The 12,993-nt window shown below is 52.5% G+C and overlaps 10 protein-coding genes across 10 annotated transcripts; 5 read left to right on the top strand and 5 right to left on the bottom strand.

The window, feature by feature from the left end:
• Positions 1 to 715: 715 nt before the first annotated feature.
• On the top strand, positions 716 to 1,397 carry GUITHDRAFT_107519 (hypothetical protein; the record flags this gene model as incomplete). The annotated part of the gene is made up of 4 exons (XM_005833665.1): positions 716 to 877; positions 941 to 973; positions 1,030 to 1,146; positions 1,200 to 1,397. The coding sequence occupies 4 exons, from the start codon at positions 716 to 718 to the stop codon at positions 1,395 to 1,397; spliced, it is 510 nt and encodes a 169-aa protein (XP_005833722.1).
• Positions 1,398 to 1,927: 530 nt separating this feature from the next.
• Positions 1,928 to 2,299, bottom strand: GUITHDRAFT_107518 (hypothetical protein; the record flags this gene model as incomplete). The annotated part of the gene is made up of 1 exon (XM_005833664.1): positions 1,928 to 2,299. The coding sequence occupies one exon, from the start codon at positions 2,297 to 2,299 to the stop codon at positions 1,928 to 1,930; it is 372 nt and encodes a 123-aa protein (XP_005833721.1).
• Positions 2,300 to 2,420: 121 nt separating this feature from the next.
• Positions 2,421 to 2,936, top strand: GUITHDRAFT_107517 (hypothetical protein; the record flags this gene model as incomplete). The annotated part of the gene is made up of 1 exon (XM_005833663.1): positions 2,421 to 2,936. One exon carries the CDS (start codon positions 2,421 to 2,423, stop codon positions 2,934 to 2,936), a length of 516 nt encoding a protein of 171 aa, XP_005833720.1.
• Positions 2,937 to 3,097: 161 nt separating this feature from the next.
• GUITHDRAFT_107516 (hypothetical protein) lies at positions 3,098 to 4,549 on the bottom strand (the record flags this gene model as incomplete). Its single annotated transcript, XM_005833662.1, has 5 exons — positions 3,098 to 3,274; positions 3,328 to 3,444; positions 3,498 to 3,614; positions 3,671 to 3,703; positions 3,767 to 4,549. The coding sequence occupies 5 exons, from the start codon at positions 4,547 to 4,549 to the stop codon at positions 3,098 to 3,100; spliced, it is 1,227 nt and encodes a 408-aa protein (XP_005833719.1).
• A 481-nt stretch (positions 4,550 to 5,030) lies between these two features.
• GUITHDRAFT_86653 (hypothetical protein) lies at positions 5,031 to 5,917 on the bottom strand. Its single transcript, XM_005833661.1, has 5 exons — positions 5,808 to 5,917; positions 5,687 to 5,758; positions 5,479 to 5,638; positions 5,283 to 5,430; positions 5,031 to 5,232 (listed from the first exon to the last, which is right to left on the bottom strand). The coding sequence occupies exons 1-5, from the start codon at positions 5,901 to 5,903 to the stop codon at positions 5,127 to 5,129; spliced, it is 582 nt and encodes a 193-aa protein (XP_005833718.1). The 5' UTR covers positions 5,904 to 5,917; the 3' UTR covers positions 5,031 to 5,126.
• A 195-nt stretch (positions 5,918 to 6,112) lies between these two features.
• GUITHDRAFT_138089 (hypothetical protein) lies at positions 6,113 to 7,408 on the top strand (the record flags this gene model as incomplete). The annotated part of the gene is made up of 4 exons (XM_005833660.1): positions 6,113 to 6,167; positions 6,233 to 6,284; positions 6,306 to 6,941; positions 7,330 to 7,408. The coding sequence occupies 4 exons, from the start codon at positions 6,113 to 6,115 to the stop codon at positions 7,406 to 7,408; spliced, it is 822 nt and encodes a 273-aa protein (XP_005833717.1).
• A 1,888-nt stretch (positions 7,409 to 9,296) lies between these two features.
• Positions 9,297 to 10,581, top strand: GUITHDRAFT_107513 (hypothetical protein; the record flags this gene model as incomplete). Its single annotated transcript, XM_005833659.1, has 4 exons — positions 9,297 to 10,103; positions 10,167 to 10,199; positions 10,256 to 10,351; positions 10,405 to 10,581. The coding sequence occupies 4 exons, from the start codon at positions 9,297 to 9,299 to the stop codon at positions 10,579 to 10,581; spliced, it is 1,113 nt and encodes a 370-aa protein (XP_005833716.1).
• A 161-nt stretch (positions 10,582 to 10,742) lies between these two features.
• Positions 10,743 to 11,337, bottom strand: GUITHDRAFT_107512 (hypothetical protein; the record flags this gene model as incomplete). Its single annotated transcript, XM_005833658.1, has 3 exons — positions 10,743 to 11,167; positions 11,223 to 11,268; positions 11,305 to 11,337. 3 exons carry the CDS (start codon positions 11,335 to 11,337, stop codon positions 10,743 to 10,745), a joined length of 504 nt encoding a protein of 167 aa, XP_005833715.1.
• Positions 11,338 to 11,422: 85 nt separating this feature from the next.
• Positions 11,423 to 11,749, top strand: GUITHDRAFT_107511 (hypothetical protein; the record flags this gene model as incomplete). The annotated part of the gene is made up of 1 exon (XM_005833657.1): positions 11,423 to 11,749. One exon carries the CDS (start codon positions 11,423 to 11,425, stop codon positions 11,747 to 11,749), a length of 327 nt encoding a protein of 108 aa, XP_005833714.1.
• Positions 11,750 to 12,279: 530 nt separating this feature from the next.
• GUITHDRAFT_107510 (hypothetical protein) lies at positions 12,280 to 12,961 on the bottom strand (the record flags this gene model as incomplete). Its single annotated transcript, XM_005833656.1, has 4 exons — positions 12,280 to 12,477; positions 12,531 to 12,647; positions 12,704 to 12,736; positions 12,800 to 12,961. The coding sequence occupies 4 exons, from the start codon at positions 12,959 to 12,961 to the stop codon at positions 12,280 to 12,282; spliced, it is 510 nt and encodes a 169-aa protein (XP_005833713.1).
• Between the last annotated feature and the right edge of the window lie 32 nt (positions 12,962 to 12,993).

Below are 12,993 nucleotides of genomic sequence, written 5' to 3'. Positions count from 1 at the left end.
CCAGAATGCGGCCGGGCCATACTGCTGGCCCGGGGCCCAGCCCGGGGCCCGGGCCCGGGCTTTACTTCACTTTGAGTAAGCCCGCCAGTAAGCCCGCAGCGTTGTAGGATGCGCTCACTGATGCGCTCACCACCGACAGCGATGCAGGTGCAGGGGGAACTCGGAAGAGGGCGAGTGCAGCTTTCTTCTGGTATACCTTCAAAGCTTCCTGAACTTCCATCACTAGCGTGGAGTTCATCGCGCGTCGATGCGCGCGGCTGCCGCAGTGCTCTGTTGATATGATCGAGGTGCTGAGGATTCTTCATGTTGAGAAACATCAACATCTCGACTATGATAGCAGGCAGGTTTGCATATGATACACCTGACTTTCAACTGCCAGTTCAACGCTGGAAGTTTTTCTGTTCAGCTTCCGAATGCTCTTCTCCTGTTTTCTCGATTTATTCGCTGCAGATCTCGCCATTACTATAAAGTAGAACAATAGGGCCGGGACTCGGAGACTCTTGGTAGGATTGTCGACAACCGTGACTCAGCAAGGTCCGAGAGGAGGGTTCTGAGACTAATTCTAGACTTGAGGAATCTTCAAGCTTGATGCATCTGCCTGGCAGTGGGTTTGAGACCCCAGCCAGTGAGTGCGGCGGGCCTCAGATCATGGAGCAACCATGACAGATTTGCTCGGTAGGCTCCACCCGTCTCAGCGATGCCATCGCTGCTTGCAATGGGCATAATAGTCGGAGGAGAGAAGGAGGCTTTCGTCAAGAACGCTACTCATATCGCAAGGCGCTGGAAATCTGCTAGGGAGGCTGACATCTTGTTGGCGAAGAGCGGAGTACCAGTCTTCTTTTGCAGCATGTTCAACGGTTTGAGGATGGACCTCAAGGTACTTGAGCATATCCCTCTGCTCCTCGAATCTCTCTGTGACAGTGACTCCCGCGGCTTGTAGGAGCTTCGTGAGGACAACGAGGACAAACACATGGTCTGTAGAGGGTGTTGACTCACCGTTGCAGAATCCGACTGAAAGAGGAGTTGCAGGCGCACCAAAAGGAGATCCAGGCTCTTAAGGAGAACATGGACGGGCTCAAGGAGAACATGGACGGGCTCAAGGAGACTGTGCAGACAGTCGAGCGCAAGATGGACGAAGGGTTCTCGGTGTGTGTTGGACTCTAGCGAGGCGAGAGGGAACTGACTGACTTGCGATGTAGGAGCACCAAAAGGAGATCCAGGCTCTTAAGGAGAACATGCAGGCTCTTAAGGAGAACATGGACGGGCTCAAGGAGAACATGGACGGGCTCAAGCAGACTGTGGACGGGCTCAAGCAGACTGTGCAGACAGTCGAGCGCAAGATGGACGAAGGGTTCTCGGTGTGTATCAGGGCCCTGAGAGGGGTGTCACTGTACTGAGAATAATTGCCGTGCACAGATGATCAATCGACTCCTGAGAGATGTTTCAAATCTCACCTCCTCGCGACCAATCTGAAGCTATTGTAGAACAATATTACTTAGTCAGCCTTTCTCTCAGTCTTCTGTGCATTTCTAGCTTTCTTTTGCATCTAAGAACATTTCTAATTTCCCATCACTGATGTCGTCTTCGCTCCGCTCATGGGGATGTCTGGTCGTTTCAATGCGTGTAGAGGAAGCGCAGGTCCTTGCAGCTCCCCGCTGCCTTGCAGCCTTTCCTCATGCCCACGGTGGATACAAGGCTGGACACCGTGATGATCAACCTCTTCCTCAGGCAGGATGTGGAGGGGAATATTTTCAGGCTATAAGTCTCAGTTTCCGATTTCGTAGCGGTTTAATTAAACACACAATAGTGGAAGCACACGAAGGTTGAAGAAGGGATATGCCATGGCATTGCTTCTTACGGGGCCTCTTATGAGGGACGTGGGGCTCAGCGTCGCCACATGTTTGTTTCGTGACAACTTACTGTCCGGTCAGTGAGGACACAGACGACTGGATAGCCCTCTGACCAGGGCTTCCTCGACTGCCAGCGCCTCCTTGATCTCAAGGATACACTGGTTGCGCTGGATCTTGGCGGTGAGAGTCTCCACGGTCTCCGGTTTCTCCGGGGCCTTCCTCTTCCCAACAAGCGGCTTCGATCCGTTGGTGCGCTCGGTCTGAAGGCTCGTTAGTTGTTCTTGCAAGGTCGCCAGTCTCTGTTGAGCCTTGGCGATCTCACTCTGCTTGGCTTCGATCTTCTCATCAATGGACTTGGCCGCTGTCGGCGTGCGCGTCTTGCCCTCGATCTTGTTCTTTCGCATTTCGGCGAATCCGTCTATCGATCCCTGCAGAGCTTTTGTGTCCATTTTCGTAACGGCTGTGAGGCGCTTGGCCGCGTTGCCAGTAATGGTACCATCGGGTGCAACGTCACCAGGATTGGTGACGCGTGCTGCCGCGATGATCACGGGGTGGTAGAAGAACGCGGCAATGCGCTCCCTCTCCTTGAGCTCTGCATCAGTCGGTGCGGACTTGCCCTCGTCGTTGGACTTCCTTGGACCTTTTTTCACCGCCGCGGAAGGGGGGGCCAGCACCCAGTTCGGGGTCTACAGCGGGGTTCGACGACACTCCCTTCTGTTCGACAAGTGGGTCTTCTGCACGGAGACGAGCCGCAACCTGACGACGGGCGCCTACAACCGCCAGTGCTTCGGGACGGTGAGCAAGGCCAACTGGACCGACCCCCTGACGCGCTTCGACTCCTGCAAGAGCGCCATCCTCAACGACGCCCCGAGCAGCTCCACCATGATCCCCATCCGCATCTGCACGCTCGACTCGACGATGAACGAGCTCTGCATCAAGGTCGCGGACTTCCTCCAGCGGAATCAGGCCGCCAAAAGGCTGCAAGGCAGCGGGGAGCTGCAAGGACCTGCGCTTCCTCTACACGCATTGAAACGACCAGACATCCCCATGAGCGGAGCGAAGACGACATCAGTGATGGGAAATTAGAAATGTTCTTAGATGCAAAAGAAAGCTAGAAATGCACAGAAGACTGAGAGAAAGGCTGACTAAGTAATTTTGTTCTACAATAGCTTCAGATTGGTCGCGAGGAGGTGAGATTTGAAACATCTCTCAGGAGTCGATTGATCATCTGTGCACGGCAATTATTCTCAGTACAGTGACACCCCTCTCAGGGCCCTGATACACACCGAGAACCCTTCGTCCATCTTGCGCTCGACTGTCTGCACAGTCTGCTTGAGCCCGTCCACAGTCTGCTTGAGCCCGTCCATGTTCTCCTTGAGCCCGTCCATGTTCTCCTTAAGAGCCTGGATCTCCTTTTGGTGCTCCTACATCGCAAGTCAGTCAGTTCCCTCTCGCCTCGCTAGAGTCCAACACACACCGAGAACCCTTCGTCCATCTTGCGCTCGACTGTCTGCACAGTCTCCTTGAGCCCGTCCATGTTCTCCTTGAGCCCGTCCATGTTCTCCTTAAGAGCCTGGATCTCCTTTTGGTGCTCCTACATCGCAAGTCAGTCAGTTCCCTCTCGCCTCGCTAGAGTCCAACACACACCGAGAACCCTTCGTCCATCTTGCGCTCGACTGTCTGCACAGTCTCCTTGAGCCCGTCCATGTTCTCCTTGAGCCCGTCCATGTTCTCCTTAAGAGCCTGGATCTCCTTTTGGTGCGCCTGCAACTCCTCTTTCAGTCGGATTCTGCAACGGTGAGTCAACACCCTCTACAGACCATGTGTTTGTCCTCGTTGTCCTCACGAAGCTCCTACAAGCCGCGGGAGTCACTGTCACAGAGAGATTCGAGGAGCAGAGGGATATGCTCAAGTACCTTGAGGTCCATCCTCAAACCGTTGAACATGCTGCAAAAGAAGACTGGTACTCCGCTCTTCGCCAACAAGATGTCAGCCTCCCTAGCAGATTTCCAGCGCCTTGCGATATGAGTAGCGTTCTTGACGAAAGCCTCCTTCTCTCCTCCGACTATTATGCCCATTGCCAGCAGCTTGCTGTCACCGCACTCTGAGCCTTGTGTTGACCACACTTGGTCTTTGAGTGCCAAACCTACCTCAAGCTGCCACAGCTTTCGTACCATACAAGACGGTTCTTCTGTGATCTCGAAATGGATGAGAGCGTTCTCGGAGAGCAAGAGACCTTCGAGCTCGTCTCTGGCGTCAGCGACCTTGTCGTCGTCGTATGAATGTAGCGCTATGACCTGGGGGACTCCGTCGTCGGCATCTTCCGAGTCTACCAAGCTTCTCAGCACATCTCTCAAAGAAACTCTCGAGGAGTTGGAGGAGTTGGATCGAGCTCGAAAGTAAAGGTCGAACTTGAGCTTGAACTTTCCCTTGAAGGTGCAGCTTTCTTCTGGTATACCTTCAAGGCTTCCTGAACTTCCCATCACTAGCGTGGAGTTGATCGCGCGTCGATACTCTGCTCTGTTGATATGATCGAGGTGCTGAGGATTCTTCAAGTTGAGAAACATCAACATCTCGACTATGATAGCAGGCAGGTTTGCATACACCTGACTTTCAAACCAGTTGCTGGACGTTTTTCTGTTCAGCTTCAGAATGCTCTTCTCCTGTTTTCTCGATTTATCCGCTGCAGATCTCGCCATTACTACAAAGTAGAACAATAGGGCCGGGACTCGGAGACTCTTGGTAGGATTGTCGACAACAGACTTGAGGAATCTTCAAGCTTGATGCATCTGCCTGGCAGTGGGTTTGAGACCCCAGCCAGTGAGTGCGCCTCAGTGATGGAGCAAGCCTGTCAGCGATGACAACTGAGACAGGCGAGGCGCTGTAGAGGTTTCAAGGATGCGACGTGACTGATATCACTGTCAGAGAGTAGATGTCTGATCTGAGGTCGAGTAGAAAGAGCCAAAAACAGCCATGATACACACATTTGCAGCTTGTCAAAGAGCAGTGATATCATCATGGCAGTGTCAGTATTCATCTCAGTCGGGCTTCGCTACCTTGAGGGCCTCGGGAAGCGCGGCTCGTCGTCAGCTTGCTACTGATGGGTTCATCTGGCAGCTTGAGGTAGGTTTGGCACTCAAAGACCAGACAGTGCGGTCAAGACAAGGCTCAGAGTGCGGTAGGAGAGAAGGAGGCTTTCGTCAAGAACGCTACTCATATCGCAATGCATCAAGAACTTCACAGCTATGATGATCCGAATTAGGGCCGTCCCAGAGTCTAGAGCTCGTGCATGGAGGTCTCCGAGGCAGGCCTTCGCTTGCGGTAGATCCAACGCTGATAGAGGTAGATGAAGAAGACAATGTCGTCTCGAAAGACAGACATCCTGACATCACTGTGAAAACGAAGAAAGATAGCGCAAGAGAGGGATCGTACCTGTGAAGCCCTGGCATGGTGATGACGAATGCGAACAGGTCGTCAATGAAAGTATTCAGAGCACGATATATGAGCGCTCTCCAAGGAAGGTGTTCGACACTCTTGTACTTGTAGTTGAGGAAGAGCTGCGGCGTCATCATCATGAAGCCTGCATTGAATCTCAGGCGTCTAAGAACAGGAGGCAGCAGCCCCCTACCTACAGCATACACAACGTTCACCCCGCTCTGGAGCGCCCAGCTGTACCAGCCCCTCTGGTCCTCATACACCAGACTGTAGACAGCGTATCCGACGATGGGCGGGCCGAGGATGTTGAGGAGGTAGGCGGATGCGATGTAGTCGATATGGCGTGAGATCGCCTGTGCAGGGAGTCAGGACGAGCATGCCCCGTCTCCTTGCTGCTTCACCTGCTCTGCTCGCAAGTCCTCCGCCTCCTTGTCGCTTCCTCGGCCTCGCATGAGAGACCATGCCTTGATGAGCTGCAGCGAGTCAGAGCACGGGAGGCTGCCGAGGTTGAGGACGGGGAACCTTCCAGACGTTGACGAGCAGCCCGCCGCCAACCGTGAAGAGAACGAGGTAAGACGTGTCGTTGTCAAGGAGGTACAGAAACACGACAAGTTCCATGATGGAGGAGACAGCTGACGGCGAGCGTTATCGGCTGCGTGGTGGAAGGAAGGGAGAAGTACCGATGGAGCGAACGGAGATTCCTTTGGTAGACTGAAGCCCTCGCCAGAAGTTGATGTCGTTCTTGAATTTTGCACAGCCAAGATAGGGAGAGAGAGGTTCATCGTATTGAATTACATTGAGAAAATACTGCGAGTGCAGGCCCGGCCATGCATCCGTCGACCTCACAACTTGCACCAACGTCAACGAGTGCTTCCAAGCGAGGTTCTGCCCTGACAACTCATTCTGCACCGACACAGTGGGGAGCTTCTTCTGTACCTGCGACACAGGTTTCGAGTTCGATAGCAACAACCTGTGTGTCAACGTCAATGAGTGTGAAAGGTCCGCTTGTGATGATTACAGTGTCTGCATCGATACCATTGGCTCCTTCCTCTGCATCTGCTCCGACGGCTTCGTTAAGAATGGTCAAGGACTATGTGAGGACATCAATGAGTGCAATAGCTACCTGAACGACTGTGATATCAATGCCCGGTGCAACAACACGCTCGGTAGCTTCACCTGCACCTGCAACGAGTTTTGGCAGGGCACCGGAACATACTGCGAATCGAAGTTCTGCGACCCCTGCGGCGAGACCCAGGACTGCTACTACACCAGTGGATCCTGCCCTCCCAACTCATATGCCATCAGGACCTTCACCGACACAGAGACATCGCAATGCCGTTGCTACGAGGGCTACTACTGGGCAAACAGTCCCATCACACCCAAGAACTGCACTCTTTGCCCCAGGGGCTCCTATTGCTCTGGAGAGGAGATCTTTGCATGTCCCGACAACTCGATGAACTACTACGGGCAGAACGTAGTAGAGTCTTGCGTCTGCAACCAGGGATTCTACAGATCGGGCAGCACATGCATTCCCTGCCCCTACGGATACTTCTGCCCTGGGGACAATCTGTTCTATGCTTGCCCAAACAACTCCACATCCTTGTTCCAAGCATCCTCGATCTCCGAATGCCTCTGCTTCGGCGGATACTACTACCAGTGAGTGGCGATGGATTAGCTTGCAGCCTTTGGGCATCACCAGGTTCGTGTGGATGCTCAAGGTTGGTGGGAGGGCAAGGATCTCGAGTACGCGAGCTAATCGTGTCACAGATGCCATCGCCACTCACTGTACTGCCTGTCTTGCTGGTTGTTGGGATCGAAGGGGTTCGGGGAGATCCCTTTCTTGCGCAAGTAGGATGATTTGTTGATCATGATGGTCTGACCGGGTAGGTGGTGAACGATGTCTATCTTTACGGACAGCGGATAACAGTGAGTAACATCCGTCTTGATTGCGATTTGAATTCTCCTTATCCTCATGGCGCCACCTCTCATCTGCACTTGTAGTCTCTTGCCTGCATGTTCACTGTGTTCGCTCATCCCATTTCAGGTGTCAAGGAGCAACAGCCGCGCAGGCACACAAGGCGAGACTATTTTGGAACCTCCTCTACTTCCCCGAGATGCGATGATCGAGATATAACCAGCCAGCAAGTGCAGGCGGTAAACAGCAACATGCATGTTAGCCCTGACCGTTCTTCTCCGACCAAAATCCATCTGAGGCCAGAAGTAGGAGCTCGTGCTGATCCGTGATACTGGTCTGGAAGATTTCTGGCTCAGCTGAGAGCCCTTTGATCTTGGCCTTGGCCTCGAAGCATGTCAGTCCTCAAACCTCTATAGCTTGCGATGAGAGAAGTAATGTAAACCCCGAAGTATCAGGAAGACCTCTCTCTCTCCCTCCCTTCTCTTCCCTTCTTCTACGTTGTTCTCCATCTCTCCCTCCCACTACTCCTCCCACTACTCCTCCCTCCGACTTCTTCCTTCCCTCCCTTCTGGAGTCCCTTATGGTTTGCTGCAGAGTCAAGTTTGTGAAATGTGAAACTTCAAACAGTTTGGTTTCAAAGACTGCGCAGAGGCAGTGATCAGTGAGTCACGTGCCTCAGGACACACCTGCAAAGGAACAACAACAATCTCAAGGATGCTCTGAAACTCGCGATTTCCCGGGCAGTTAAGTCCAGCAACAATGACAACACAACAGGAGTTCTTATCTCGTTTCATGTGCTATTGCAGGTTTGACCAGCTTCCCTTGCTTGCTGATGATAACTCGAAATTCCAGGAGGCTTTCTAACCCATTTCATTCCCTAAAGGGCAGCCAAGGTTCTTCTGTGACCGGACGGACCTTTCATCTATTTTACCCGGTTTACGAGTACTGCGCTGTCAAGCTCCTTGATTTCATCCTCTGGGACGTTGAGCGACTTCAGCATGACCTCGACGAGTTTGTTTGCAGAAATCCCGGAGGAAGAGAGATAATGCAGTGCTTCCAGGATCGAAGTCTTGAAGGACTGTCTCCAATGCTCTTCAAGCATCACATTGACTGACCAATAGCGCAAATCTGACATCTCTACACGCCTCAAACCCTAACAAACGTTCCCAAGTGCTTCATCATCTGCGCCACAACTCAATGTTCTTCGCTGAATCACGTAGAAATTTGACTTGAATTAAAGGCTCGAATCATGTTTCTAAAACTTAGCATCTATAATTCCCAATGTGCTCCTGGAAACTAATCCTAATAGGAACTATACAACGATATACAATAGCAATGTAGATATTCTGAAGATGGCTTATGATGAACCTGATGATATTTAGAAGATCCATTTCAGGAGAGAAGACGGCAGTTATGTGAGCGTTCAAGTCTACCACATAAATAGTATAAATAGCTTAATGGAAGTAGTTCAAAATATGGCATTCAGGAGATGGTGACACATTAAGAGATATAGTAGAAACAGCACAAAAAAAACTTAATATATATCAGGCTTAGGTTTTTGCAATCACTCCAACAAGAATTGTGCGCTTGCTCTTTAAAGTTGCTTGTGCCCTTGCCCTAGTTACAAACCAGCACCATCAATTTGTCAGTTAGAGTGTAATCCTGAACATCATTATCTCACCTGTTTGATAACCAAGCTTGGAAAATCCGGACCCCGGATTTAAAAGGCTTCAGAAATCAACCCTCAACAAGCCGTTAAGTCTGCCGCAGTGCTGCCCCTATGGCTTCTCTCTAGGCCGTAGCTTCTTCACAGCTGCTGCCCCTCATGGAGACCCCTCCGAGGCCGTGACTGACTGAGCCGTTACGTCTGCTGCCCCCATCAGTGCTGCAATCAACTAGCCGTTAAAGCTTGCTGTCTCTGCTGCCGATGAGATCGAACGCGTCGAGCCTACCGAGAAAATTTCTGCCGGCCGGCTAGGCTCGCTCATGATCTGAGGCGCACTCACTGACCGGAAACCCTCCTCTCGGACCTTGCTGTTGTCGACAATCCTACCAAGAGTCTCCGAGTCCCGGCCCTATTGTTCTACTTTGTAGAAATGGCGAGATCTGCAGCGGATAAATCGAGAAAACAGGAGAAGAGCATTCGGAAGCTGAACAGAAAAACGTCCAGCAACTGGTTTGAAAGTCAGGTGTATGCAAACCTGCCTGCTATCATAGTCGAGATGTTGATGTTTCTCAACTTGAAGAATCCTCAGCACCTCGATCATATCAACAGAGCAGAGTATCGACGCGCGATCAACTCCACGCTAGTGATGGGAAGTTCAGGAAGCCTTGAAGGTATACCAGAAGAAAGCTGCACCTTCAAGGGAAAGTTCAAGCTCAAGTTCGACCTTTACTTTCGAGCTCGATCCAACTCCTCCAACTCCTCGAGAGTTTCTTTGAGAGATGTGCTGAGAAGCTTGGTAGACTCGGAAGATGCCGACGACGGAGTCCCCCAGGTCATAGCGCTACATTCATACGACGACGACAAGGTCGCTGACGCCAGAGACGAGCTCGAAGGTCTCTTGCTCTCCGAGAACGCTCTCATCCATTTCGAGATCACAGAAGAACCGTCTTGTATGGTACGAAAGCTGTGGCAGCTTGAGGTAGGTTTGGCACTCAAAGACCAAGTGTGGTCAACACAAGGCTCAGAGTGCGGTGACAGCAAGCTGCTGGCAATGGGCATAATAGTCGGAGGAGAGAAGGAGGCTTTCGTCAAGAACGCTACTCATATCGCAAGGCGCTGGAAATCTGCTAGGGAGGCTGACATCTTGTTGGCGAAGAGCGGAGTACCAGTCTTCTTTTGTTACGCTGCGCCTCAAAGCGTCCACAGCATGTTCAACGGTTTGAGGATGGACCTCAAGGTACTTGAGCATATCCCTCTGCTCCTCGAATCTCTCTGTGACAGTGACTCCCGCGGCTTGTAGGAGCTTCGTGAGGACAACGAGGACAAACACATGGTCTGTAGAGGGTGTTGACTCACCGTTGCAGAATCCGACTGAAAGAGGAGTTGCAGGCGCACCAAAAGGAGATCCAGGCTCTTAAGGAGAACATGGACGGGCTCAAGCAGACTGTGCAGACAGTCGAGCGCAAGATGGACGAAGGGTTCTCGGTGTGTGTTGGACTCTAGCGAGGCGAGAGGGAACTGACTGACTTGCGATGTAGGAGCACCAAAAGGAAATCCAGGCTCTTAAGGAGAACATGGACGGGCTCAAGGAGAACATGGACGGGCTCAAGCAGACTGTGGACGGGCTCAAGCAGACTGTGCAGACAGTCGAGCGCAAGATGGACGAAGGGTTCTCGGTGTGTATCAGGGCCCTGAGAGGGGTGTCACTGTACTGAGAATAATTGCCGTGCACAGATGATCAATCGACTCCTGAGAGATGTTTCAAATCTCACCTCCTCGCGACCAATCTGAAGCTATTGTAGAACAATATTACTTAGTCAGCCTTTCTCTCAGTCTTCTGTGCATTTCTAGCTTTCTTTTGCATCTAAGAACATTTCTAATTTCCCATCACTGATGTCGTCTTCGCTCCGCTCATGGGGATGTCTGGTCGTTTCAATGCGTGTAGAGGAAGCGCAGGTCCTTGCAGCTCCCCGCCGCCTTGCAGCCTTTTGGCGGCCTGGATCCGCTGGAGGAAGTCCGCGACCTTGATGCAGAGCTCGTTCATCGTCGAGTCGAGCGTGCAGATGCGGATGGGGATCATGGTGGAGCTGCTCGGGGCGTCGTTGAGGATGGCGCTCTTGCAGGAGTCGAAGCGCGTCAGGGGGTCGGTCCAGTTGGCCTTGCTCACCGTCCCGAAGCACTGGCGGTTGTAGGCGCCCGTCGTCAGGTTGCGGCTCGTCTCCGTGCAGAAGACCCACTTGTGCGAACAGAAGGGAGTGTCGTCGAACCCGCTGTAGACCCCGAACTGGGTGCTGGCCCCCCCTTCCGCGGCGGTGAAAAAAGGTCAAGAAGTCCAACGACGAGGGCAAGTCCGCACCGACTGATGCAGAGCTCAAGGAGAGGGAGCGCATTGCCGCGTTCTTCTACCACCCCGTGATCATCGCGGCAGCACGCGTCACCAATCCTGGTGACGTTGCACCCGATGGTACCATTACTGGCAACGCGGCCAAGCGCCTCACAGCCGTTACGAAAATGGACACAAAAGCTCTGCAGGGATCGATAGACGGATTCGCCGAAATGCGAAAGAACAAGATCGAGGGCAAGACGCGCACGCCGACAGCGGCCAAGTCCATTGATGAGAAGATCGAAGCCAAGCAGAGTGAGATCGCCAAGGCTCAACAGAGACTGGCGACCTTGCAAGAACAACTAACGAGCCTTCAGACCGAGCGCACCAACGGATCGAAGCCGGTTGTTGGGAAGAGGAAGGCCCCGGAGAAACCGGAGACCGTGGAGACTCTCACCGCCAAGATCCAGCGCAACCAGTGTATCCTTGAGATCAAGGAGGCGCTGGCAGTCGAGGAAGCCCTGGTCAGAGGGCTATCCAGTCGTCTGTGTCCTCACTGACCGGACAGTAAGTTGTCACGAAACAAACATGTGGCGACGCTGAGCCCCACGTCCCTCATAAGAGGCCCCGTAAGAAGCAATGCCATGGCATATCCCTTCTTCCACCTTCGTGTGCTTCTACTATTGTGTGTTTAATTAAACCGCTACGAAATCGGAAACTGAGACTTATAGCCTGAAAATATTCCCCTCCACATCCTGCCTGAGGAAGAGGTTGATCATCACGGTGTCCAGCCTTGTATCCACCGTGGGCATGAGGAAAGGCTGCAAGGCAGCGGGGAGCTGCAAGGACCTGCGCTTCCTCTACACGCATTGAAACGACCAGACATCCCCATGAGCGGAGCGAAGACGACATCAGTGATGGGAAATTAGAAATGTTCTTAGATGCAAAAGAAAGCTAGAAATGCACAGAAGACTGAGAGAAAGGCTGACTAAGTAATATTGTTCTACAATAGCTTCAGATTGGTCGCGAGGAGGTGAGATTTGAAACATCTCTCAGGAGTCGATTGATCATCTGTGCACGGCAATTATTCTCAGTACAGTGACACCCCTCTCAGGGCCCTGATACACACCGAGAACCCTTCGTCCATCTTGCGCTCGACTGTCTGCACAGTCTGCTTGAGCCCGTCCACAGTCTGCTTGAGCCCGTCCACAGTCTCCTTGAGCCCGTCCATGTTCTCCTTGAGCCCGTCCATGTTCTCCTTAAGAGCCTGGATCTCCTTTTGGTGCTCCTACATCGCAAGTCAGTCAGTTCCCTCTCGCCTCGCTAGAGTCCAACACACACCGAGAAGCCTTCGTCCATCTTGCGCTCGACTGTCTGCACAGTCTCCTTGAGCCCGTCCATGTTCTCCTTGAGCCCGTCCATGTTCTCCTTAAGAGCCTGGATCTCCTTTTGGTGCGCCTGCAACTCCTCTTTCAGTCGGATTCTGCAACGGTGAGTCAACACCCTCTACAGACCATGTGTTTGTCCTCGTTGTCCTCACGAAGCTCCTACAAGCCGCGGGAGTCACTGTCACAGAGAGATTCGAGGAGCAGAGGGATATGCTCAAGTACCTTGAGGTCCATCCTCAAACCGTTGAACATGCTGCAAAAGAAGACTGGTACTCCGCTCTTCGCCAACAAGATGTCAGCCTCCCTAGCAGATTTCCAGCGCCTTGCGATATGAGTAGCGTTCTTGACGAAAGCCTCCTTCTCTCCTCCGACTATTATGCCCATTGCCAGCAGCTTGCTGTCACCGACTCTGAGTG

Source organism: Guillardia theta (genome assembly GCF_000315625.1).
Source record: "Guillardia theta CCMP2712 unplaced genomic scaffold GUITHscaffold_29, whole genome shotgun sequence".
Lineage (NCBI taxonomy): Eukaryota > Cryptophyceae > Pyrenomonadales > Geminigeraceae > Guillardia > Guillardia theta.
This window is presented reverse-complemented; position numbering and strand designations above follow the sequence as displayed.

What these genes read in the sequence shown, in the direction of transcription:
- GUITHDRAFT_86653 (XM_005833661.1), bottom strand. Translation starts at nt 5,903, where the DNA reads ATGGAACTTGTCGTGTTTCTGTACCTCCTTGACAACGACACGTCTTAC. An exon ending in TGCTCGTCAACGTCTGGAAG is followed by an intron (nt 5,759 to 5,807) that starts GTTCCCCGTCCT and finishes GACTCGCTGCAG; the next exon opens with CTCATCAAGGCATGGTCTCT. An exon ending in AGGACTTGCGAGCAGAGCAG is followed by an intron (nt 5,639 to 5,686) that starts GTGAAGCAGCAA and finishes CTCCCTGCACAG; the next exon opens with GCGATCTCACGCCATATCGA.